This window comes from Ursus arctos, unplaced genomic scaffold (genome assembly GCF_023065955.2).
Source record: "Ursus arctos isolate Adak ecotype North America unplaced genomic scaffold, UrsArc2.0 scaffold_3, whole genome shotgun sequence".
Taxonomy (NCBI): domain Eukaryota; kingdom Metazoa; phylum Chordata; class Mammalia; order Carnivora; family Ursidae; genus Ursus; species Ursus arctos.
This window is the reverse complement of record NW_026622985.1, coordinates 96,808,499-96,835,207: the sequence shown is the minus strand read 5'-3', so window position 1 is coordinate 96,835,207 and position 26,709 is coordinate 96,808,499. Positions and strand designations below refer to the sequence as shown.

At 46.2% G+C, this 26,709-nt stretch overlaps 1 protein-coding gene across 2 annotated transcripts in view; it reads left to right on the top strand.

The window, feature by feature from the left end:
- Window positions 1-21,698, top strand: part of RHEB (Ras homolog, mTORC1 binding) — a 41,543-nt gene extending 19,845 nt beyond the window's left edge. For both annotated transcript variants that reach the window (XM_026479185.4, XM_026479186.4), the window contains exons 2-8: window positions 2,121-2,192; window positions 7,914-7,981; window positions 14,022-14,104; window positions 14,770-14,826; window positions 14,942-14,989; window positions 15,777-15,858; window positions 21,180-21,698. In XM_026479185.4, coding sequence (XP_026334970.1) covers window positions 2,121-2,192; window positions 7,914-7,981; window positions 14,022-14,104; window positions 14,770-14,826; window positions 14,942-14,989; window positions 15,777-15,858; window positions 21,180-21,272 — 503 coding nt within the window. In that variant the 3' untranslated portion in view covers window positions 21,273-21,698. The remainder of the gene's footprint in view (window positions 1-2,120; window positions 2,193-7,913; window positions 7,982-14,021; window positions 14,105-14,769; window positions 14,827-14,941; window positions 14,990-15,776; window positions 15,859-21,179) is intronic.
- Window positions 21,699-26,709: the final 5,011 nt, after the last annotated feature.

Below are 26,709 nucleotides of genomic sequence, written 5' to 3'. Positions count from 1 at the left end.
ATGACCCCCGCATCCTGTCGAGCACGGGCAGGCCTGTGGTTGCCTCCCAAAATAAATACGACAGAACTGTTTCTTAATTCCTGTTGAACTGTGTTTCCTTGTCACGTATGTATATAAAATTGAGATCTTGTGTAATATCTGGAATGTATGAGAGTGCCCTTAGGACACGTGAGTTTTAATTTCATTCGTTCAGAAATGAGTGTCCGCAGCGCTTCGGCCACCATACTGGTCTTGGTGGGCTAATGAGTCAGAAAACGTCAAGCACTAAAAAGAAACAAAGCAGGATGGCTGTGACAGAGTGACCGGTAGGGTGTGGGTGCCGCCGTAGTTGGGGTGGTCTTAGCGGAGGCTTCTCTGAAGAAGGGGTGTTTGATCCCGGACCAGAATAATGACAAAGTGAGTCATATGTGCGGAGATCTGAGGCGATGGCTGGAACAAAGGGACAGGGGGATGAGACTGGAGCCTGGGAGGGTCCAGGGAGGGGAGCAGTGGCAGCAGAGCAGGGCCTGGGGCAGAGAGGGCCTGGTGTTGTGGGCCTTGGCTAGGAGCTGGCAATTTATTCTAATTGCAGTAGGGTTTTAAGCAGGGAGGGTAACATTTCATTGTCAAAAGCTCATGGAGGCTGCTTTGTAGAAAATGATTTCAGGTTTTAATAATTTCAGAAACGCTTTGAACTGTGTGTTTAACTGCTTGTGAGGAGTAAAATAGGCCCGCCAACTTGGGGCGTTTTCTAGTTGTTTCCCCACAGCTCCCACTCTTAAACCGGTTTATTAATTCATTAATTTCTAAGCATGTGCCTATCTGTGTTTGTGAAAACATGCCACCTGTCAACTACCTTCCGCACGGACTGGAGGAAGGCAAGCACAACCTAAACCCCAGGAGTAGAAGGTTCCTTGTATAAACCTCTCTCCCTGAAGATCTTCTGAGATGGAAGTTCAGTGAGACGCAGCAAGCGTGTGGAGCATGTGTTTAAAATTCACAGTGCTCTGCGGGGCCACCTGGCTGGCTCAGTCAGAATAGCGTGCGACCCTTGATCTCGGGCTAGTAGATTCAAGCCCCACCTCGGGTGTAGAGATTACTTTAAAATGTTGAGGCGCTTCGGTGCCACAGTCCGTTAAGCATCCTGACTCTTGGTTTCGGCTCAGGTCATGATCTCAAGGCCCTGAGATCAAGCCCCACATCGGGGGTGTGGGGGGGGGGGGTCCATGCTCAGCAGGGAGTCTGCTTGAGAGTCTCTCTTCCTCTGTCTCTGCCCCCTTCCCCCCAGCCCCCGTGCTCACATGCACGTGCACTTTCTCTCAAATAAATAAATCTTTTTAAAACCTAACATCTTAAGAATGTGCTCTGAGAATGTACAAGAGGAGAAAGGGTTTAGGGTGAAATCTGGAAGGGACCACTTCCATCATGTCCTGGACTGTCGTTGCACTGTCTTTACAGAGTGCCCTGGTCTAAAGTCCTTTTTAGGTAACAGAGGGGTGAGAACTTAGGGCTGTCGCTCTTGATTTCTTAGACAGGCTCAATTATTAGCAGTTATTTTGTGAAGTCCAGAATATTTCTTAATTGTCTTCTGTGTGCCTGACATCACTAGGCCTTTGATACTGAATGGCTGAGACAGAATTTCTACCTTCAAGGAATTTTTTAAATAAAGACTTGTGTTACATAGTCTCAGGTTCCCCCATTTAAAAACTATACCTGGTAACATTTCTAATAGCCATATATGAAAGAGCCTAAAGAAATAAACCCTGTCTCACTAATTTCTGTATTAAAGTTAATATCCACATTTCAAGGACACCAGAGGAAATTAGCCTTAGCTGAGACCTTATTTCAGAGTTTGTTTACCTTTAACAGAATATGTGATATGCTTGTTGGTCAGTAATATTGTTAATGTGACAAAAGTGTTTAATTCATAATAGCTTAATTGCTTAAATTCCTGTCATATAGAGCAAATTCATGAAATTTATTTCCTTTTTGAAATTGCCCAGAAGTTAAAGGAATGTATTCTGATCCCAGTACTTTCCATCTCTTCATCTTGTTAGGGGTTTTTTTTGTAAAATAGTAGAATTAAATTTTTTGTTACTTTAATATGCCAATACATACTGAGCTTTTGCTCTCTTTTATAGGGAAATCCTCATTGACGATTCAGTTCGTTGAAGGCCAATTTGTTGACTCCTACGACCCAACCATAGAAAACAGTAAGTATTGTTTTGAAGGGTTTATAAACTGAGAAGCTTGCATTCTTCACACAAACGGCCATTGTGTGTTCCTGGAGGCTTCGATGGCAGGGCTTACTGGGGTAAACCTATAGATCTCCAGCTGGGGTCCAAAAAAGCTTCCAAAAGTTTGATCCACTTCACACTAAATGGGTTTTTATTCAGTGTCCAGATCCCGCCACCTAGAAATTGTTACTCAGTTCCATAGGAATCCATTCCTACAGTGAACCTCCTATCCCAGACTGCTTCAGGAAAACACAAATAGAGAGCACAGTCTTTTTTTTTTTCCCCTCCTTCGCAACAGTAGCCCTTTCTTAAGGATTCCAAGTTTGAAAAGAAAGGACGAAAACACTCCAGATCCTTTTGTACCTTATTCTTATGGAATCGCTAGCCCTTCCCCCACCCCCACACTCCCCAACCCCTTCCAGTCCTGAAGAGTGGAAAGAAGGCCGTGGAGAAGTGAGCGATTCTGGGATGGAGAGAGCAGTTGCAGCATGAAACAAAGATGGCTCTAAAGGCTGTTGGCGTTTCAGGCCAGGTGCAGAAAAAAGCACCAAAGAATAGGTAGGACCAGCCACAACCTTTACCGTGTTCACTTTCAATCCATGGTTTCAAAATCTTCCTGAAGGATTCTAGGATCATGAAGAGTCTTGATTCTAGGATCATGGAAGAAAACCTGAAGCATTTCATCCAGGGAAGCTGGTTTGTTGGAAGCTGGTCTTGTTTCAAGCAATCTTAAAACCCTAAGTAGACCCTAGAACTAGTCGTCTCACATTCTTGACACCTGGACTTACCCCAGGATTTGTTACCAGGAACATAACACATTTAAACAGGGGATTCTTCAAAACCTGATGGGCATATTAGACATGAAGCCGACTTAACAGTCAGGTTCATAAGTTTTAACAACTAGATTTGTAGACCTCACCTGCGCAGAGCTTGCAAGAGAGACTTCGAAAGAGGCTTGCAACAGGGGGTTCACAGACTGTGGCCCGTAGGCCAGGAAGACCCACTGTCTTTTCATACAGCGCATGCGCAAAGAATGGTTTTTATATTTTTTAATAATTAAAAAGTCAAAAGAAGAATATTTATGACCTGTGAAAGTTACATGACATTGACATTTCAGTGTCCATAAATAAAGTTTTATTGGAACACAGCCATGTGCATTCATTCACGTAGTATCCATGCCCGCTTTTGTTCTACAAAGCAGAGTTGTTGAACACTTGCAACAGATTGTGTGGCCCTTTGTAGGAAGAGTTTGCCCACCTCTGACTTAAAATATGCACCGAGCCTTCATGTCCCAGTATGCTGGTGGCAAGGAAGGAAGCCTGTTGGTTGCTAACCCGACTGTGGGAAGGCTGGGGTTTGAAAGTAACCTCTGATAGTATCCAGAAAGGAGGAGGCCTACATACACATCCTGTATTCTGTTTGGCTGTCACTCAGAATAGTATGTATGTCAGCATGAGGAGCAGATTAATTTGAATGCTACCTGAACAAGTTTGGTTATCTCTCCGTCGGAATAGAACACAAAAAAATTGTGGTCATGGCCTTTAATATTTATTGTACGTAACTGTTTAGAATTGTGTGTCCTTAAAGAGATAAGGCTCATTTGGGCCTTTTATTCATAGAATAATAGAATATAGTTTTCTAGGTAAGCCCTGCTCATAAAAGTGGTTCCTATAATTGTGTGTCCTTGTGCCACTTAAAATTGAGGTGGGGGGAAAGTCATGGTATTGTATATAAATAGATTTTCTTTATATGTAATTAATAGATCCAATGAACATCCAGCTTTCTTACCTTGATATTATCGCAGAAATTGAATGAGGTGACCTTACTTTGAAGGCTGTCAACATCATCTTTAATTGTTTTTAGTATTTCCTATCCAATACTTAGTGTTCAGTAATAAGGACTTATCATCTCAAAAATGGATTAGGAATATTTATTAAAGTCTTTAGGGAGGAGCGAAAATGAATAGCAGGGTATATGGATCGCTTAAAAGTTCATGAGGCGTATGTAGACGTCAGTTTCTATTTACCATGCTTCTGACCGTCTAACCCAGGCAGAAACCCTTCCTCCACCCTATCCTCTGCTGTTTGGTCAAAAACACTGTTCAATGATAACAGGGAATGAGAAATGGAACAGTTATCATAAGCCTGTTGCTAACAAATGTATAGATGGTTTAAGGCTTTAAAAAGCTCCGCACTCTGTAAATCTGGAAATAACCTGGTAATTATTTTATACTTAACTTTATAACCTAGAACAAGTGGTTCATAGCAAACATTCGGTGGTGACACATCTCTATGAAAGCATCACCACAAAAGCAAAAATTCTGGGACTGTGTCATCTTTTAAAATGGGATATTGGAGAATAACATCAATAAAACCATGTATTTTCTAGTTGGGGGAATTTTTATACCAAAAATGCTGCCTGTGCAAATGTGCTTTATTATCTACTGTATTGTTCCTCTAACGACTCAGTACAAACCAATTTGCTGTGGTGAAATTTAGTAGCAGTAGCTTATAAATTAAGGAGGAATAACAATTTATAACTTCTGCCATCTCAAGGTGGTACTGTTGATGCACTAATAAACCTCAGAAAATTGGAAAATTCTAATTAGGAGCTTTGCAACATCAAGCACTGCATGGTGGGTGGGCTTCTCGGTAGGATATGAATTAGGAGTCCTCAGTACTTTAGTAACATAAATCTTTATGCATTCCAAATTTTAGAAATCTATTACCTTATTTTAGTAGGCTTTACCACTAAGTAGCTATTAAGTCTGCTTAGGGCAATTTCAGGATTTTCGGTTGGAAATTGGATTAATTTCTCTAGTGATTGAAAAAGGGAGGGGAAGGGAGAGGGGGTTCGAGGAAAGTGAGACAAGGAGAAAGCCAGCTTTCCGCTGCTCCAGGAGGTTGGACATAGAGTACACAGAAGAACTGATTCCTGGTTTATGGAACTGACAGATGTCTTATTACACTTGCTTTTTTTCTATAGTAATAAGAGGCAGTTTTCCGTGACAGATGGAAGGGCCTCGATTGCATTTTGCTGCTGCGCGTTGGAGGATTTACATCCTTTTTATGTGCAAGAATATACGAAAACATCGTTTAATAATTTTATTTCTTATATCTTATGTACAATTACATGTCCTCCCTTTTTACTCTAAGCTCATGGCCAGTGTTTCTCCCGTCTCCTTGGCTGGTTCTTCATCTTGTGGACCTGGCAGCATAGGGCGCCCTTGGGCTCCGACGTCAGGTTCAGGTTTTCTCTGTGCTTGGTCACCAGCGACCTGCCCCTCTCCGCGAATCTGCTGGTCTCACAGTAGCCCCAGCCCCACCCTCTGCCCGGAACTCTGGGCTTTTTTATTTAGCTGCGCTCACTTCCCCATCGGTGTAGGCTTCTTCGTTCCTGTCTCCCCCCACCCCCAGTGCTCCGCCCCCAGGCTTTCCTGAGTTGGTAAGCGGCTTATCAGGCATCTCCTTGCTCAGGCCAAAAACCCTGGAGTTGTCCTGCCTCTCCATGTCCACACCCTACTTCCAGCCAGTCAGAGATCCTTTGGGGCTCGACCCTTGAACTACACCTTCTCTGCCCTCTCTGCCCCGCTGATCCAGACCCCCGTTGTCGTCTTCAGGTCCCGAGTCTGTATAGGCACTGTATGATGGGCTCCCGCCAGTGGCCTCTGTGCACTCTTGCCCGTTTCTGTTATTCGCAGCATAGCTAGAGTGATCTCTTTAAAATATAAATCAGACCAGGTTACTCCCCTACTCAAAACCCTAGTTTCCCATCACATAGAATAAAACTCTGAAGTCCTTACCATCATCTCCTATAAGGTCTTCTGCCTCCTCCCCAGTCTGGGTACCTGCCCACCACTCTCTCAGCCTCTGCTGCGTCAACCTTCTTTTCCTCACTGGTTGCTTTTGTCACTCGCTATTTGACCTCGCCCTGGACGCTCCTCTCCCAGAGTAGATGCCTGACAGTGTCTGGGTCTGCCTTCCTTCCCCGGGGCTGGAAGCTCACTGAGGTCAGCTGCAGTATTTCGAGAGCACCCAGAACAGTGCTCCTGGGGATAATAGGTTCTCAAGAAACAGCTCTTGCGTGAATGAATCATGTTTTCATAGTAATTACGTTCTACTTCGTAACCGCAATTACTTTGTTCTAATTGGAGGTTACTTGTTTTATTGTTCACCGCTGTTGCTTCCATAATTTTCACCAAGTTTAAAAGGCACATTTTGAGCCTACCTGACTAAGGTGTCAGTGGCAGGTGTTTGCACGGGAATATCATGACTGCCCCCTGGCTGACAGTGATCGAAAATGCAGTCGATGCAAGATGCATCCCAAGTTCAGAGAGGCTGCAAATGTGAAAAAAAATACAATAAGAATTTTTTCTTAGAATTGATGAAACAGATTATATTGGGTACTCCCTATCTTGAAATACTTGGATTTGGTTTTCATCTGATTTAATTATTCCCTAAAGTGGTCGTCTCCATCAAGGGCACAAGAGTGAGAAAAAGTGTGGCAGTCTGCTTGGGTGGTGTGGTCCGTGGTTTTTGCCCACCTGCTTCCCGCACCCCTGCTTGCAGTAGGAGGCTACGATGCTAGCATGAGCTTCCCTTTCTCTCCCTGTGGACCTCAGCATTCAGATAAGATCTCCTCTCTATCCCCCTTGTCACTTAAAAGTTTTCTCTTGGGGCGCCTGGGTGGCTCGGTCGTTAAGCGTCTGCCTTTGGCTCAGGGCGTGATCCCGGTGTTCTGGGATCGAGCCCCACATCAGGCTCCTCCGCTGGAAGCCTGCTTCTTCCTCTCCCACTCCCCCTGCTTGTGTTCCCTCTCTCACTCTGTCAAATAAATAAATAAAATCTTTAAAAAAAAAAGTTTTCTCTTGTGATATTCCTGGGTCTGTTTCTGCTTTCCCTTTTGGCTGTGGGACAGTGGGCAACAGTGGGTCCTCTCCCAGCCATGCAAGGGATAGATTCTGCTGCCCGGTTCTAGTCAAGTCGAATGGGCAGCCAGGAGATTGGAGGACTCATGTCAGACAAATGGCTGGGACCGGGGATGCAAAAGACATCAGTTCCCCTTCGTTGTCAGGGTTCCAGATGGTTACGCTTTAATATTCTGTTACTATTAATAGTTCTTTCCTCTTTTGTCTACATTTATTTGAAGTCTGTCTCCTCAGAATTCTGAATTGACTTTTCCGGAAGTTATTTGAGTCTGGTTTTTTCCCCCGTGGTAGGGAAAAGAAGTTGTCACAAAATTGCTTGGATCCTTAAGCTAAGTGGGAATGATGGCTTCATGCAGAACACCTGTTCCTTTGCTGTTTTATCTGTCAATAAAATTGTTAATTTTTTTTATGTACTGAAAGTTCTTAATACTGCAGTTAATATTAGCTCTTTGTGCTCTGACATCAGACTTCCTATAAATTAATGAAAAGTTTTGTGCTTTGGGTTCATTCTCGACCTCAAACTTGATGTCGCGTATTTCACTTTTTCGCAAGAGGAAGGCGTAGCCACAGATGAGCACTCAAGTGACTTTTACAGGATGTGAATTATTGCCTAAGTTCAGTTCCTTTGAAAAAGGTTTAAGGCCTGCTGAACCTTGATTTGCATCAGTCAGCCAGTATTTCTTAGTTAGAAATGGAAGTGGGGGAAGAATCTGTAAACGTGGGCTGATCTGTTCCATTGAACTGATGTTTAATTCCTTTTTCCCCTGTAGCTTTCACAAAATTGATCACAGTCAATGGACAAGAATATCATCTTCAACTTGTCGACACAGCTGGGCAAGTAAGTCTCTCCAGTGTCTCAGAATCTCCTCTGTCCTTCTGTCTGACGGTCCTGGCCCTGCCGCCGATGCTTCGGCACAGCAGCAATGCCGAGGAAACCCTTCGGGGTTCATGTGTGGCTGAATACTAATAGGCTGTCTACTAAGAGACACTTACGGCAGTTTTTCCAAATCATTGACTTGCTCTTCTACTTTAGAATGGTGTGAAATATACTCATAACATTGGGAAGGTTTGTATTTCTCACAGGATAGTGTATTCCTGTTTTTCTAAACTTGCGTTCTATATCAGAATCATATTACTGCTTTTTCTTCCTTTCCAATACGTACGCCACATCAAGACAAAGTAAGTCTTTTCCAGGGGAAAGGCATGAGAAAGGCGCTGGTTTATAGATGAGTCATATGATTACTAGATTAGGGAGTGTTGATTTGATTTGTAGACAGTAGGTAATTGCCAAAGATTAAGTAACCAAAAAAAAAAAAAATCCAACACCATATTCACGGTTTAATGTAGTAGGGATTTGAGGAGTGGAAGACCAGGGAATTGACTAGAAGCAGTGGGTGAAAGAAACTGAGAGAACTTGAAGGGTACAAAGAAACCCCTTAACCCTGACAGCTGAACTTCCCCATTCCCATGACACCCGTCCAGCCTTTACTAGAAACCATTTTTTGGGGCTGAATCTGTTAAAACAGTTGCTGGGGTGTGAGGATGTTGGTCTCCGAGTCCTTCCTTGCTCTTACAGTCAACAAAGGATCAGACTAGCAGGAGGGTGTGTGTAGTGTAATCTGGTCCGCCATGTTAGATGGAGACTTTTCTTCTGGAACCCAGGGAGATGGAGATAGACCGAGAATGGTTTGGCCTGTCTTGTGGGTTTGGAATGAACTCCCTCTGCTTTATGTTTTGAAGTGAACATAGGAGCAGAGTGTAGCCTCCTAATGGAGCAAGAAAATAGCTATATTGAGTGGTTTGGGCACCTGTATTGAGTGGTTTGAGCACTGAAGAAACCCTGGAGTTTCAATTCTGGAAGCTTCAAAGTAAATAAATGGGATGTGTATATCACAGATCCACCACACTCCCCCGTTCACCCTACACACGCCCCCTGGTGGTGGGTATAATGGGCTTCTGTCATCAGGCCTCATGACCCCTGCCTTAGGGCAGAGCCCTCCGAGGCTTTTACTCTGCGGGGTACCTGTCCAGTGATAGAAAGGGGGTTTGGAGCTTAAAGGAACAAGGGGGAGCAGTAGAAGTCTCCATAGGGGAGTGAGGATGTGGAGGACGCAGCTTATTTTAGAAGTTACCATAGAAGATCCTCTGGGATAAGACATTATATTGGATTCTGAGAGTTTGTTTGTATCTTTTATGGTTAAAGTGACTGTAATTTATTGCCTAAAACAGGACACTTTTAAGAGTGAAGGGAGCCCTGGTAATAATTATGCTGGGACAGAGGGTGCTAACTGATAGTGTTATGGGCAAAGAAGCACAGCCACGTCATTCATAGAGGGCCTCTGACATTATCCGGATCTTGGTTTGCTTTTTGTATCTTCATTTTGAATTTTCATTAAGCTTCTGGAAAGTGGGAATGAGGATGTAAATTGGCAAATCACTTTCATGTCACGTTACTGGAGAAATACATTTTGTAGTAGGCCAGAAGAAGAACCAGTATTTCAGGGTTGTTGGAATGTGGGCTCTGCAGTCACGCTGCCGGCACTTGAATCCTGGCTTTTTTTTTTTTTTTACCAACCGGGTGACCTTGAGAAAGTTATGAACCTTTCTGTGCCTCAGATTCTTCATCTGCAAACTGGCGACGTAGTGCCTGCCTTTACGGGACTGTTGCATGGTTTAGAGTGGATGTGCGAGCTTCACGAGGATTTGGTCCATATTTCTAGATCTTTGATGCTCCTAAGACCAGAGCAGTGCCTAGCATGGCAGCTTGATGTGATGTTAACAAGACACTGGATGGAATAGTGCGGGTGTTGCTTATACTTGGAGTAGAGCTGTCCTTGAAAACATTTTTCTGGAGAGAAAATTCCTTTATGTTGACTCCTTATCAAAATAGAGATGTGTTCCTCTAGGGTTCTGTTTTGCTCTAAAGCATAAATGTACAGTGGAGCATCATGTGCCTTTAACTGTTTTAATGATAGAGTAATAAAGGATGCCCCGCCCCAAAGAAGCCGAGATCTCGGGGAGTGAGTGTATGGTGTGAGGGATGGCAAGGGCAAGGTCAGCGACTGGCTCTGCTTTTCTTGCTCCTGTGAGTTCTCTTACTGCCAGATAAGAATAGTTAGAGAATTTTTGCACAGAATATTTCCAAATTTAGCTGCCTTGAATAATTTGTTCTCATTGCAGCTAGTAGTTTTCTTCAAGGCTACATTCAATTAGGAGACTATGGAATAGAAGGTTACGTTCATATTTGTGATCCGTGATTATGTGACACAGCATTTCCTCGTGCTGTGGTCCTGGAGAACCACGTACACCTCATTCAGTAGCAACTGGACGAGGTGTCACATTTACAGCTGCTCCAAGAGCTGTTTTTAAAATTGGGTTCTGCTGGGCTGGGGCCGAGACAGCCAGCGGCAGGGGGAGATGATGTGGAGAGGACAGATCCTGTCACCGCCACCTAGAGCGCATTTGTTCACTGGTATACGCGTTTTTGGAGTAAACCTGTAGCAACATATAATGGCACGTCCTATTTACTTAGTAGTTGATGTCGTATCTGGTTTCATTGCCCAGCAAGGGATGATGATGAACATAGTTACATACAAGTCGATTATTTTTAGTTTGCATGAAAGATTTTGTTTGGGCCTAATTTAAGTAGACTCGGTGACAAGTGAGTCAGTGGCAGTCGTGTTCATAATGTCAAATCCCCTTTTTAAAAAAACAAGTATTAAGTTCAGTTTTTTAAAAATAGTACTAAATGCACATATTACAGAAATAAAATAGCACAAAATGATAAATAGTAAAGCTTCCATCTTTCCCACTCCGGCGGCATCAGCTCCACCCCTCCAAGAGCAGCCCCATCACCAGTTTCTAGTATATGTTTCCCAGATATTCTCTGCGTGAACATACAAATAGAGTTGGGGTTTTCTTTTTTTTTTTTTTCTTTTTCAAGCAAGAAGTAACGTATCTCTGTGTCTCCATCTTGGAGGTGATCCCATAGCCATTCTTACGGCCCCAGTTGTCCTCCCCAGTTGTCCTCCCCATGTACTTCAAGCAAGAAGTAACGTATCTCTGTGTCTCCATCTTGGAGGTGATCCCATAGCCATTCGTACGGCCCCAGTTGTCCTCCCCAGTTGTCCTCCCCATGGCTGCACAATACGTTGTCGTTCGGATATAGCGTGCTTTGACAATTAATCGACACGTAGGTCGTTTCCAGTCGTGCTGCCACCAGCAGTGACACCAGCGGTCAGCCTCTTGTGTCCTTTTCAGCCGCGTGTGTGGGTGGTCAAGAGCACGTTCTGGCGGCAGGATTGCCGCATCCTCGGCCGGCGGTCACCTTCTCACCGGCAAGGAGCAGGGGCCTGTTGGCCTGCGTGCTCATTGGCACGGTGTTTAGCAGATCTCTTGTTATCTGCCAGTCCGCTAGGTGAAGAAGAGTATCCCAGTTAATAAGGATTTTTCTTCTCATGAAGGAGTTTGAGCATATTTTCCTGTTTGAGGGCATTTGTATTTCCTTCTCTGGGAGTTATCCTGTCCGTGTACTTTGTCCTTTTTCTCTTGGGTGAACCATCTCTGCTTAGTGGTTTGAGAGACCCCTTAATAATGTACAGAAAATCAGCATTTTATGTGATGTGAGCCACAAGGTTTTGGTTTGTTTTCTCTCTGTGGTTTTTGTTTGAAAGGTTTTAAGTCATGAAGAACTTTCTCATTTTCATATAGTTGAATTTGTTAATCTCTTTTCAACTCATATTATTCCTTTTTTTTTTTTTTTTTTTTTTTTGAGAGAGAAAGAGAAAGAAAGCACTAGTGGGGAGAGGGAGAGGGAGAAACAGACTCCCTACTGAGCAGGGAGCCCAACATGGGGCTCTATCCCAGGACCCTGGGATCATGACCTGAGCCGAAGGCAGAACCGACTGAGCCACCCAGGCGTCCCATCAACTGATACTATTCTTAAAAAATTCTTCCATCTACTATGCATATGGTTTCCATTTTTAATCTTTAAATCCTCTACAATATATTTTTGCTCAAGTGTGAGTTAGAGATCCAGTTTGGCCATTCATTTATCCCCCAGATGCTTCTGCTTTTGTTCCCTGTACAGCTTTCTTGAGGGTTACTTTTTTACCCTTACTGAGCAGAACTGCCAAAATTAGCATTTACCTAATTCCCGTCTGTCTGGGTCTTCATAGATTTTTCAGTCCACTTCATTTATGAAATAGTAGGTATTTATTTTAATTAAATAAGTATTTTTGTAGTTTCACCCAGCTCCTTCTACAATTGCTGTTTCTCAGAAAAAATACACTTTTTATCAGGATTCTGTTACATTTAGAAATGTTAATTCAGGATCGATCAGTGGGTACCTTGATGACCTACACGTTCTTGCCAAGGACCATGGCACGCTGGCCCATTTACTTACATCTTTGATGTCTTGGGGGTATTTTACGATTTTCTTCAGATGGATCGTACACTTTTCTTAAGTTTATTCCTAGAATTTTGTCCTTTTTGGTTGCTGTTACAGCTGAGGTGCTTCCCCCCAGGATACTTTCTAACTGGTGGTGGTTTGCACCACGCCTCTGAAATATGATGACTCATTTCTTTTATTCCCACGTCTTCTCTCCAGGGAGAAGGTGATTTGAACTCTGGATCTACTGTAGCTCAGCTAGTGACTAAAATCATTTGGAATTTGTTTTTAATCTGGGTGGAAAGACCTGTCATTCCATTAACAAAAATGCATTCTCAAAATTTAACACTAAAATGAACTCAATTTAATGAAACTAATATGAAACTGATAATGAAAACAAAGGTTTTATTTTGCATATGCGGTAAGCCCTGAGTTGTAGAAATGCTCTTTTGATGAATGATTACTACTGATGATACCAAAAGAGCTGACAGTAAAACTTAATTTTCCTTTGATTTTTATTTTTTAAAGATACCTTATTATTATGGTAAATAGTAATAATTTGGGGCAGTAATTCAGGGCCATCATGAACATTGGTTGTAACCACACTGTGGAATTGCAGAGTTAACAGAGACGGTTGATATAATGATGGTTTGGCCTGATTTTCTATAATAGTGCCTGAGATACGTGGCATGTTGATAATTACATTTCAACAGAGAATGAAACGTGTACTAAGGCAAACCGCACTGACAGTAGACCTTTAGTATGCTTTAATAATACTAAAGCCGAGTTTTGAGTTCCCTAAAGCTGCTTTATGAAACTGGGTACTGATACATTGTTTCGTAATGTGTACCTTTGTTTTTGATTTGTAGACTTGCTCAATAAACAACTCATTTGATCCTCAGAAGTCTGGGTACACAAGATCCGGCGTTTTGATTTTCTCCTCTCTCCTTGCCCTCTCAAGTGCTGGGGACAGCCCACTAATGACCAATAAACTGGCACTGGGGCCATTGTGACTCATACGCAGAGAATAGGTTTAGTGGAGACGTAACAGTTTTACATAGGAAAATACAAATTTATGGAACAAACCAGAAGCACTCGTGAATTTCCCGTGAGATCTAAGGTTTTGGACTTTTTCTCCGTAAAAGAACTGTTAGTGCTTTTTTGCCTCCTGTAGGATCACAGGACCTGTTGTTGTCATTTCTTCCATCCTCTTTCCCCAGGAATTGCAGAAGTTATTAGCCTTCTCCCCAAAAGTCTTAAAATAGCCAGACTCGTTTTTCGAATGTTGGCGTAAAGCAAGTATCAGCCCCAGACCTGTCTTAAATAAGTCCTGAGTGTTTGGGCTCTGTTTCTAGAAGAATATTTTAATCTACTTTTTGTTTCCTTTGATTTCTTTGACCAGGTCATGTGTGGAAAATCTTTGGGTACAGATTGCTTGTTGTGCTACATGAAGACTTCTACTCAAATGGAATTATTTTTTCTCCCACAGGATGAATACTCCATCTTTCCTCAGACATACTCCATAGATATTAATGGTTATATTCTTGTGTATTCTGTTACATCAATCAAAAGGTAGGACTCACTCCTGCTGCTTGCTTGAGTTTGTTTGCTCTGCGTAGATAGCATTCGTCAGCATAGATCATGATGGAATTGGTTATAGTAACATCAGACTTACCAGGCTAAATGTTTTTCAGTGATTGTCTTGTGGAGCAAACAGGTTGTTAAGGGAGAAAAATATCCCAGTAGATGTTTTCTTACACGGATAGAATAAAAGCTCTGTATTTCCTCGCTCCAGCTGCCTAGAGAAATAGTGATTGCACATGATCTGAGCTCTTCTCCTACTGGAAATGGGAACTCCATAAATTGATTTACTTTTTGTGTGTTTTCACCATATTAGTGGGGAACACGGGCTGACTGCTAGGGCCCTCTAGCTAAAGAACACCCTGCAAATGTCTATTCAGAGATTAAAATTTGTGTTTATGTGATTTGTCAGCCAAGTTTTAGACTTTCCCATTTAAATATCTCACCTATTTCATTTTGAATATTCTCAGTAAGAGTTGGTTGGTGTCAGATACATGTAGGAAAGAATTAAGGAATTCCTTGCGTTCAGGTTATTTTATATTAAAATGATGAGTCGATGACATTATATATTTTTCCCACGATAAACATTATATAAGAAACGTTTAAAAATACCAGCACTTAAGATGGATGTCTGATTTCATGCTTCTGTTTTACAGTTTTGAAGTGATTAAAGTTATTCATGGAAAATTGTTGGATATGGTGGGGAAAGTGCAGTAAGTAGTAACAGTTTCTCTCTTTTGTGAAATACACTCATTATAGTTCTGTCTTCTGAACAGTAAGATCTGGCATTGACTAGTTTCCTTTGGCTTTTTTGTCTCACGTGACTAGAATACCTATTATGTTGGTTGGGAATAAGAAAGACCTCCACATGGAAAGGTATGTAACTTCTGAATAATTACTGATTTATTAACATCGAGTCCGAGGTGATATACGCGCTGAAATACCTTTTGTAATTCCTGTTCCCGTGCTGATACTGTTCTGAGGCGTAGCCTGCCTGTGTTCCGAAATACGGCAGCGAGTGTACCCAAGCAGGAGCAAGACCAATATAAAATCTCACCCTGACCAGTGTTTTCTCTAAAAAAGAGGGAGCAAACATGGTAGGAAATTAGCTTTGGGTTCTCCCACCGTTTGTGCCAAGTGGACTCTGAAGAGACCACGGAAGCACTCGTTCGTTCAGCACCCAGTTTCTGAGTTACCGCAGTCAGGGTTCAATCAGCGAACCAGGGGCAAGGCCCCCACTGCTGCGGAGCCGGTCTGGAGACGAGGCTCGCCAGCTGGGTACGTGCGGCCTTGCGCACAGCAGAGTTGAGCTGGGGACCCCTTCACAGCTACCCCATCCTCGGGCGCTCACAGCCCAGTTCGCTGTGAAACAGTCCGCTTCCCGGGTACTGGAGTACTGGAAAACACAGTCGTGTTCTCTGAACCGCGAGGGCTTGCTGGAGCATGGGTACTCCCGTAAGGCCACGTCTGTCCCGTTCCCCAACTCAGGCATCCTTAAAACCCTCCCCTGTGGCACACACTGGATGGTAAGACCGAGCAGAGAGCGTTCTTCTGCGTGACAAGGATAACAGTTGATAAAAGTGGAGCCTGGTTCACTAATAATTCTAGATGTTTTCTAAATAAAGAGCACAGTATGTTAATTAGAATTTTCTTTTTCCCATAGGGTGATCAGTTATGAAGAAGGGAAAGCATTAGCAGAGTCTTGGAACGCAGCTTTTTTGGAATCTTCTGCTAAAGAAAATCAGGTACCTATTTTGTAGAACTCCTTTCGTGCTGCAGCCGTCAGTCCCAGGCCTGTGTCCCCTTAGTCAGCAGTGCCCTGCCCACCCTGCCACTCCTGTTGCACCTCCTTTGCCCACTTTCGCGTCGGCCTTTGGGTTTCTCTCAGGATTCTGCTTACGAGGGGACCTAGGATATCTGTAGGATAAACAGAAGTTAAGAGTAAAGGAAAGACTACTTTGTGAACGTACATTATTATTTTTGTTTTATATTAAACGCTGGTACAGAAATAAGTCCAGACATAGAAAAGAAACGAGAATGATCTTAAATCACGTTGGCAGTGATTTTGTGCCCACACCAATCCCCTTTCTCTGTAGGACGAAACAGAGAGCGATGGATGTATTGTTTCTCACGTAGAAACTTATCAAGAACCATTTTACAGGCCTCTGTTCCCCGCTCAGCCCGGCAGATGTTCCGTTGAAGGCACATCCTAGGAAAGCTGTCGGTTTTATCTGTGGAGGCTTCACGCAGCCTCTCTTTCCTTCTCCTCCCAAGGCCTTTCTGTAGCCCCCAGCACCCAGCGCCTCCTGCCTCCATGTTCCCTCCAGTGTTTGTCCGTGGCCGCTAACTTCCGAAAGCTGCCGTCAGATGGTGTCACCCTGTGCTAGAAGAACTGTCAGTGGGTTGCCCGTTGTCTAGAGAACAGACTCGGAGCCCTTAGGGATACGGAGGGCAGGGCGGGGTCGGTGCTCTTCCAGTTCCTCTTGGCTGTGTCCCTGTCCTTCTCAGTCCTCCTCAGGCATGACAGAGCGCAGCCACCACCTTCCCCACGGGGGGCACTCACCGAATGCGCCCTCGTGCTCTGCTCGGACCTCAGCTGTCCTTTCTCGAATTCACCACTTACATCCATACAGTGCTTTACAGCCTTTTAAAGTCTTTTCAGCTTGTTCTCTTGTTTGATCCTCAGAGAAGAGTAGTTGGTGTTCGCGTCTGTGAGGAAACTATTCAGTAAGGGTGACTGGTGCATCCTGGGTAAGGATGGCTGGCACACTGTGGGCCACCTCTGCCACTTTTCCCCTAGCCCTCAAGGTTCTTTTCTCTTATCCCCCTTCATTCATTCCAAAATCCAAGACGTGTCCTTTACCTTTGTATTCTCCATAATGTCCAGCACGGTGGACTCTGTCAGCACACCTGTCTGGTAGATACTTAGATCCCTTGACAGTCAGATCCCTTTGTCCCTGGGTTCAGCTAATGAGGGAGATTAAATCTGTGTGATTGGTTCCCAAGTGCCAGGTAACAAGGGATTCGTGTGACTCTGCTCAGCTCCTGAGTGCAGACAGTGAGAATTCAGATGCCAGGAGTTGAGATAGTAAGAGATACCTTCATTTCCTAATGGAATTAAATCAAACATTATTGGGTGTCTAATCTGTCCTTATGATCATTTAGTTGCACTATCTCATTTTGGAAGTGAGTGTGAGAGGTCAATGAGTTTTGTAAGATCACTCTATTTAAATGGCATAAGAACTAAGACTAAAGTTTAAATCTAACCCCAATTTGGTCCTCTCTCCTCTACACCATGCTTCCGGCGGATGGGAAGAGAAGGCCTCGTGCATGACCGAAGCATAATAGAGTAAAGCGTTCTTGGGGAGGGATACAGGCTGTCTGGATTACAGAGTCTGTGTGTTAACCTTGATTGGAATCTGGTTCTAAAAACCGTGTAAAAAACATTTTTGGTCCATTGGAAAGATTTTATTATGTTCTGTGTATATTAGGGAAATAATGTTAATTTCCTTAGATGCAGTGATGGTATAAGAATTATGAAGAGAATATCCATATTCTTAGGAAATGCTGCAAACCAAAGTATTAAGGGGCCAGGTTACATAATGTCTGCAACTTACTTTCAGATGGGGTGGATGGACCGAGAGAGGGCGAGCAAATACAGCAAAGACGTTAACATTTGTTGACTCGAGGTAGTGGGGCCAGGTGATGATTGTACAGTTCTCTCCATTTTTCTGTATGTTTGAAATTTTGCATCATAAAGATTTGAAAATGGCTAGAAGATAAGAACTTCCGCTTAGAAAGCGGCTCCGTAAGTCTGGGACGTGCTGTACAGCATGGTGACGACAGTTAACAATACCGTGTTGTTTTTGTTTGTATTAGAAGGTTGTTGAGAGAGTAGATGGTAAAAGTTCTCACCACAAGAAAAAAGAATTGTGCAGTGGATGTGAACAATCTGGATTTGCTGTGGGGCTCACTTCCCAGTGTGTACAAATCATTCTGGCGTACGCTGCAAACTCACAGTGTTATGTGTCACTTACACCTCATTTAAAACATGTTTTTCAAGGTGGAGGAGTGCTGTTGAATGGCCCCAGCTGTCTTGGTTCTGTGTGCTACCTTCACTCTTTCTCTCTGGTGAAGGTCTGGGGGTCCTGACGCACTCATTCCATCCGACACGGTCCTTACCTAGGTGGCGGCCACAGGGTTGTGTCACTGTTCGGGTGACCCCTGCGCAGTGCGCACCACTGTTGCGTGTGTGTCTGGCAGCTACGGGCGTTCCCACTGGCAGCCCCGGATGCGTCGGTAGCTTGTGGGCCCTCCCCCAGTGTGATTAGGGGGCATTGCCCGGGAGGGCCCACCGCTCGGGTTGGTGGAACTTTCTGACGACGACCTGTGGTGGTTTGTTGGAGCTGCGTACGCTAGTGCGGGGTTTCGGGGTGCAGGCCTCTGCTGTCTGGTTTACGCCGTACTTCACCGCAGCTTCCGGTTGTGATGTGGCTCTCGGTCGATTTGTTCTCTGTCTTGGTGCTTCCTTTAGAAGGTCGCTTGGTGCTTTCCAAGGCACAGGTAAAACACGAGTCAGGCTGAGGGCTCAGAGCCAAAGAGAAAGGACTCCAGCTTCTGTGATTCTTCTCGGTTTTGATATATTTAGCAAATTGATCTGATATCAGCTAAACATGCCGAGGAAGGCAAGGGTCCTGTATGGCCGCCTCACACGGCTCAAGCCAGAGAAGCTCAAGGACGAGGGGACGCACTCGTCGTCGTCTGTTCTGCTCTCGCGCTGCCCTCAGTGCAGCAGGTTCCTCGTTAGACAGGAAATGAATCCTTTAATTGTACCCAAGTCAGGTAAATACAGCAGTGACACGGAGTTCTTGGGACACCAGCGGCCTGGGCAGCCCTCTCAGACGTGTGTCTAGAGATGTCCCCGCTCTCTGTCACGCTCTCGTACTCCTGCCCACGTGGTCTTGGGATGTGCTGAAGGGAATCAGGAGACCCCAAGCCTGGCGAGTCTCTCCCCGCCCACAGGGGAGAAACCAAGTAATTCTGCTGCCTTACGTCAGGCGTAAGTGATTCTAACCCACGCACATGCCAGCGTGCTTGCCGCTGTTCGTGCCGGGGAGGGAGAGAACTTGTGTAGTAAAGACTCGCGTGCACACACACCACACACCAGTAGGCGTGTGGTCAGGGACCAGTCTGTGTGAACTGCTCAGATGTTTCATTGGCAATTTTTCAAGTACAGCTTGTTTGTCATTTGTATTATTCGGTGGACTTTGTTGACTGAGTGCTCGGTAGTAAAAATGGTCGAGGTCGTGAGAATCCTACACTCGGGCTATTACCGAACTGTGGGATGTGCTTGCAGCTCGGGCTTGTTTCTTGTGGAGGCCTGCAGCTATATTCTAGCAACGAGATGAAAGAGAATACTTGGGCCGAGTCACATCACACAGAGAATCAAGGAGAATTCTGAGATTTATCTAGAAAGCCAAATTCCAGGCACACTGTGTTTTCTTGGTGAGAGTTTGGCACGTGTTTTTCCGAACATTTTTCTGTGCATTTTTGTACAGTGAGACAAACAACTTGTTTGTCTAATCATGGGAAAGGAGGAAACCTTGCTGAAGCCAGTGACCTTGATTAGACAAGTGGGGTGGGATCTGGGGCCGGCTTTAGCTGAATTAGGGGTGCCTCGTCCATGGCAGGAGGGAAGGAGCCAGAGCCGATGAGCCCAGACTCAAGGGGTGGTCAGTTTGGTGGACAATGGAGTATGTAGAATTCTCTTATGAATGCTGCGAGTTTCCCAGCGAGCTGGAAAACACACTTACCAGCTGAGTGTGAGAATGGGGGAGAGGTTTGAGAAATCCCAGGAGAAAGGCAAGGCATGAAAGCTTCATCTGGGGAGTGGCTAGACCAGGGAAATGCAGTTGGGTGGAGCCAGGGGTCCCCTTTGGAGTCCAGGTCCCAGAGGAAAAGTGAGCCGAGCCACTCTGGCTGTGTGGCTGCAGGTGCCGAGCCGGTGGACGGCTGGCAGTGACAGTGGGGGTGGGCTGTGGAGTCAGTGCTGGCCAGGGAGGACAGTGAGGACGAGAAGTGGTTAAGGGACAGAGAAGGGTCCTCAGACAAAGGAAGCTGTTGCCTGTGGGGCTGAGGATTGCAGAGTTCGGGGTATTGAGGGAGGGAGGGAATGAGGGAGAGAAGGAAGGTGGGTATGCTGGGTAGTTGACATTGGGTGATGGAGGGGTAGCTGTTGGTATTGACAGGATCTACGTGCTGCCCCTCGAGGCTGTTGAGAACAGGGGCAGTTTTGGTTATCATGAGGGACAGGTGTTCAGCCTAAGAGGGGATTCCCCACCCCAAAATACCAGTGACTCCTCATGAAGGGCTGATGGGGCTGCCCATGGGGCTAGAGGCTGCGGTCGAGGAAGACCGGTCACTGGAGGAGAGGAGGTCATGGGGCTGAGAGCGGCGTTGGAGACAGCGACGCTGCTCCAGAAGGAAGAGGGGAGACGACTCGGGGTTCGTATGTGGCTCGAAGGTGTCTTATATCACGGCCCAGCTGTGTAAGAGTTGAAGCTGACAGTTTCAAGGAAGTAGGAGGCACGGGTCGGAGGGGTCAGCGAGGAGCAGGAAGAGCCCCGGCCCTGCTGTCAGTCCCGTGGTTCAGGGCTGTGAAGAGAGAACCCCACCCCTCCCACCCCCTCGGGGAAAGGGCTACAGGGAAACGGCGTTCTGGTGGGAATGAGAGCCAGCAGGTGAGGGGGTGCTCGCGCTGGACCCTGAAGCTCCAGAGGCACCGTAGCAGGGGGAGGACTCCTTGGGTGCCTGCGGTGACTGGTGAAAACGGGTCAGAAGCATGATGTGAGGTTAGTTCTCGAGTCAGGTGGTGGTGGTTGAGGGGGAGGAGGTGAGGCAGGGAGGGAGTCCGGGGCTCCTGCAGGTTGGGGGCGTCTGCACCTGCACTTCCACCTGCAGGGGGGATGGTGGGTGGTGGGCCTGTTTGAGTCCTGCCAGCAGTAGAAGTATTCGTCAGGGTTCCACTTTAAAACTAATGCGGTCTAGTTTTCTCTCTGATTTTCAGACGGCTGTTGATGTTTTTAGAAGGATAATTTTGGAGGCAGAAAAAATTGATGGGGCCGCTTCACAAGGAAAGTCTTCCTGCTCGGTGATGTAATCCTGCCCAGAACCGGAGGACGCTGGGAGTCAGTCCTGCCCGAAGAAGCAGACTGCCCATTATCCTTCCAGATAAACTCAGCTGCTTTTTCCTTCTGTTAACCTGAAAGATTTCATCTGGGTCAGAGCTTTTTCCTGCCCCACCCCCCTTTCAGATTATGTTAAACTCTGACTCTGTCCAAATGAGTTCACTTCCATTTTCAAATTTTAAGCAATCATATTTTCAATTTATATATTGTATTTCTTAATAATATTATGACCAAGAATTTTATCGGCATTAATTTTTCAGTGTAGTTTGTTGTTTAAAATAATGTAATCATCAAAATGATACATATTGTTACACTACTATTAACTAGGCTTCGATATATCAGTGTTTATTTCATTGTGTTAAATGTATACTTGTAAATAAAATAGCTGCAAACCTTAACCCCTCGAGCTGCCTAAGTGTGGCTTTTAAAGAAGAAAACGTGGTCCTCCAGAGGAAATCTTGCCCTGCCTTGCGGACGGCTCCTGCTGGGGGGGAGGATGTGGCCGCGGGTGGAGGTGAGTGGAGCCCACAGGGCCAGCCTGCTGACCTCAGGGGCTTGGGGGCCCTGGCGCCTGGCAGGCCCACCAGACAGCAGGGCCGTGGACAGTTAGGAAGAGCGCCAGAACTGGGCTGGCTCTCATTTGACCCCAGCTGAGTGGCCTTGAGGGGTCTGTGAAAGGAGTTAGTGGCCAGTAGTGACTGTCCTCCCCTCTACCCTCAGAGCCCCCACCTTGAGTGGGCGGCTTCGTGCTGTGGGAGCACCGAGCAGAGCCCTCTCCTTACCCTGCTGCTTGCCTGTAGGCCACTTGAAGACAAGGGGAAGTTAAGAGTCACTTCCTGTTTCTCCTTGGGCCTTGCTTGATGTCCACCGCAGACAGGATCTGATTCAGATCCCACAACACCGAGTTGTTTCAAGGGCGGGAAGTGTTGCCAGTAAGGGGGGGGGGGAGCTTTGAGAACCGCCTTCAGACCCCGACCGCACCCCTCCTGCTCCACAAGGACCAGCGAGGAGCAAGGAGGTTCTCCTTTGCACGGTGGCCGCCACATCGACTCGTAAGTCCCACTTGAGTTGAGTGGCGCTTTCCCAGTGACGGTGCACAGAGCCAGTTCTGACCATGAAGCAGATGTTATCACTGACTTTATTAATAAAAGGTAGTGTTTCAAATACTCAAAAAAAATTTTTTTTTGACCACACAGTATTGTCACTTATTAACAGGCTTTATTCTTAGGCCTTGTGTTCTGCGTGGGTCCTCCATGTGTGGGACTGTGTTAAATCCGGATCCACTTCTGAAAGGAATTTCTGTGTAAATGGGAACGTTGAGCATGTTCGTGCTGGAAGCCAGCTCTCACCAAGTGATCCTCGGAGGACCGGGCCCTGTCTGGAGGTGGCCCGGGGTTCCTTTACGTGGTGCTTCTTCACCTACTCACTCCCGACGGTTACTGTTCTTTTTTTTTTCCTCCCAAGTTTTTATTGAAACATCAGTTAACATGCAGTGAGACTGTGCTACGTGTCGTGAACACAGCAGGGAGACCCGCACCCTGTAGAGCCTGCCTCCAGCCTTGAGCCTTGGAGATGCCCCAGGGCCGGGCCAGTCCTGCTGCCTGTGCGTCGATCCCATCCACAGGCAGTTGGTTGACTTACTGGATGGACTGAGCGTGTCGTGCGTTCCAGACGTGGTGCTGCGGCTCCAGGCTTCAGTGACGAGCGCTCACTCCCTTGAGGTGCCGGTAGGAGGTGGTCGGTAGCACCTGTGCTCTGCTGATGTTACGATTTGCTTCCCAGCTGCCCTGTGAAGAAGGTGCCGCCCTATTTACAGTCAAGAAAACCATCTTAAAGGGGTCAGCAATTGGTTAATGCCAATGACCAAATCCATTGTGTGTCCTCTCTGCCAATGTGATATCTGAGCTTCTGAAGAAATTCTGGCAACTGCCAGATTTGACTTCAGTTTTTTTTGTTATTTAATACTGTGTTCCATCAGCCACTTCTTGGCCTTTTTTTCTTAATGTTTTAACATTTCTGAAATCAAAAATGAGTCTTAGGATCAATGAAAAAGCATCACGTTCAGAAAGATAATGTTTTTCTTAGTGGTACATAAATGTCCCAGATTCATTGAAATACAGTACATGCAAATATAAAACGAGGTATCTATTCAAAACTATTTTGCAGGGGCCCCCGGGTGACTCAGTTGGTTAAGCGTCTGACTCTTGGTTTCAGCTTGGTCATGATCTCAGGGTCATGAGATCGAGCCCTATGTCGGGCTCTATGCTCAGCGCGGAGTCTGCTTAAAGATTCTTACCCACTCTGCTCCTCCCCCAACTTGCACACTCTCTCTCAAATAAATAAATAAAATATTAAACGCTTTTGCAGCCCACAATAAATACAAATTACAGAATCACGTTACAAATTTAAATTAATGTGATGGAATCTTGCTCAAACTAGATTGTCCAGCCACTTACCCTCTCTAGACTGCCGTGTCCCTGACGGCGCAGCGCTCTTGCCCAAACTGTTCATCACCTCCTTGTCACCACACCCACTGAGTCCTCCTGGGTTCTTTCTTGACCTTTCAGCAGCATTCCACACGGCCAGTGACTGCAAGCCTTCTCCGTGCTTCCATGAAACCACGTTCTCCAGGTCTCCTGCAGCACACTGTGGGCATGAGTCTCCGAGTCTCCTTTGCTGTTTGCTTCTCTGCCAGACCTCAGCGGGCCCTTCTGCCTGCACCCTCTTCCCTGGTTTTCCCTAGTCACAGCTTTAACTCCCACATTTCCTGAAGGCTCCAAAGCTCACACCTCCCACCCTGACTTCTCTGGGCTTTTCTTGTCTTAGATGTTTCAAAGCCCTCTCCGATGTGTTATGTCAATATTGAATACTTGATTTTCCTTAGAAACCTGGGCCTCCCCTAAGACCCTGTTTCAGGAAATGACACCATTGTCCACTAGATTCTAAAGCTAGAGAGTGGGGGGCCATCCTCTCCCTCCTCCCTCTTCTCCTCCCAGGCAGTCCACCTCCAGTGCATACCTGCTTCCTGTGGTAGGTAGCCCACCCTCCAAACCCTTCACACCGCGGACCGAGTCACTTGCTGAAACTAATTGTTTTATGTCACTCCTTTAAATTCTCTAATAATAATCGTGCCAAAATCCAAAATTCCAATGCTTGGAGCTTAGCACGATAGAGCTGGTGCTTATGTCAACCTCATCTGCCCCCGAGGCTGTGCTCTGGTCCCTCTGGCCTCGGTGGTTCCCAGACAAAAAGCTCTTCTCCCTCAAGACTGTGCTTGTCTTCCTGGGGCCCAGAAGGCCCTTCCCCAGACTTCCCACCCCCAGGCCACCACGTGGGCTCCTCTTAGCGAGTGTCGGAGCCCTCACACTTTATCACAAGGTATAGCCCCTGTCTCGATCCATCACTGGATCCCGTGCACACCGCATGCTCGGCTGGCACACTAGCTCCGCCCGCAGTGGAGGCAGTGATCGACCCGTCCCGGGCCCCTGACTCCCCAGCGCCCTCGAGCCAGGGCCTGCCGAAAGAGATTGCCCAGTGCGCCACTTGACTTTGTCGTCTCTGTTACAACGTGTATTTTTTTGTGAATTTCTTAGTGGTTGCCCTAGGCATTATAATGAACATCTTAATTCATAACGGATTAACGCCGTGTCACTAGTGTACAAAAACTTGGCTCCTGTATATAGCTCATGCTCCCCATTTGTGGTATTGTCCTACAAATTGCATTTTTATATGTTGTGTAAAATGAACAGATTTGTTTTTGCTTTATGAAGTCATCTTTTAAATCAAATGGGAGAACTTATAAAAAACACATTTATCCTGTCTTGTGTACTCACCTGTGTAGCGACATTTCCAGGTGCTCTGCAGTCATCTAGTGACCTTGGTTCCCGCCGAGACTCCCTCCAGCATTTCTTTCGAGGCCTGCCAGGCGTGAATTCTCTGCGGATTGTGTTGCTCTTCCTCTTTCCAGGAAGGCCTTGTGGGATGTAGAGTTCTGGGGGCAGCGCGTTTCTCCTTCGGCCCTTTCCCGCCCCTTCTGGTTGAGGTTTCTCCAGGAGCAGGTGCGGCCCGCGCGTGTGCTGATCTGCACCCCCAGGAGCCTGCTGTCTTTTCAGAGCCCCCTTGGACACCTTTTCCAACATTTTCTTTTCTTTTCTTTTTTTTAAGACTGTTTGCTGTTTGTCCCAATGTCAAATAAATGGCTGCCGATTGTTTTTGACAGATACTCTGGGAAACAGCGGTCAGGTCAAATAAAGCCAAGTTTTGCAGGGGGGTTTTCTAGGGAACTGCTGGTTGTGACAACTGAGGAGTTTTCTGAATGCGGGGCTTTGCAAGAGCTCCAGCCCCCTCTTGATCTTTCTGGGGCTGCCATCGTGCTGGTTTTTCCCCATTGCGGCTGCTGTTTTGCAGGGCACCTCGGAGTTGGGGTCGGGGCCTGGCAGGAGGGGAAATGACAATGCCCTAAGGCTCATTTGTGCTGAGAGCTAATTGCTTTTCTTTTTTTTTTTTTTTAAAGATTTTATTTATTTATTTGACAGAGATAGAGACAGCCAGCGAGAAAGGGAACACAAGCAGGGGGAGTGGGAGAGGAAGAAGCAGGCTCATAGTGGAGGAGCCTGATGTGGGGCTCGATCCCATAACGCCGGGATCACGCCCCGAGCCGAAGGCAAACGCTTAACCGCTGTGCCACCCAGGCGCCCCTAATTGCTTTTCTTAAATAAACACCCCCCGGTTGTTGCAAGCCTTTAATTAATGTTCAGAGTTCTGATCTGGGGGGACAGTTTTTACCAGTGTTCTCCCTGGGTTCTCCGAGGTCCTTACGGCAGTGTTCCCAGTGACGTCCCTGCAGGGCCTGCACAGTGGAACGGGTGGGTGGATGAGCCCTTCTGTGGGGCTACATTCTAGACTGCTTTCCTTTGAATTTGGCCCACGTCCGTTGCGGTGTTGAAATTCCCCACCATCCATGCAGGGCGCTGGGACAGCCTTACTCACTCCTGAGCGCACCCCTCACGGGGTCATAACGAGGAAGGACGGGGCCATCTGCCAGGTCAGCGCAGGCAGCCTGGGACTCAGACGGCCACCGTGCTTGGTCACCAGGAAGTCATTCAGATGACCCAAATACGCCGCTGCCTTTTCGGTTATCATGGAAACGGAAGCACAGCTGAACAGTTCTTGGAGAGGCCTGGACTCCAGGAAAGCCTCTGGCTCCTGTGGGCCGCGGCCGGCCTGAGCAGAGCCCCCGGCCCAAGCTGCCTCAGCCCTGCCGGCCGCGTTTCCGGAGCGCGCGCCTGCCCGAGGCGTCCGGCTGCCGTGGTGACCCCAGTGGACCCAGACTGCAGTGCATGTTAATAGGGGCTGCTGTGAAGGCTGTACCAGTGGGAAACCAGGATGACTTCCAGAGCATTCCTCAGG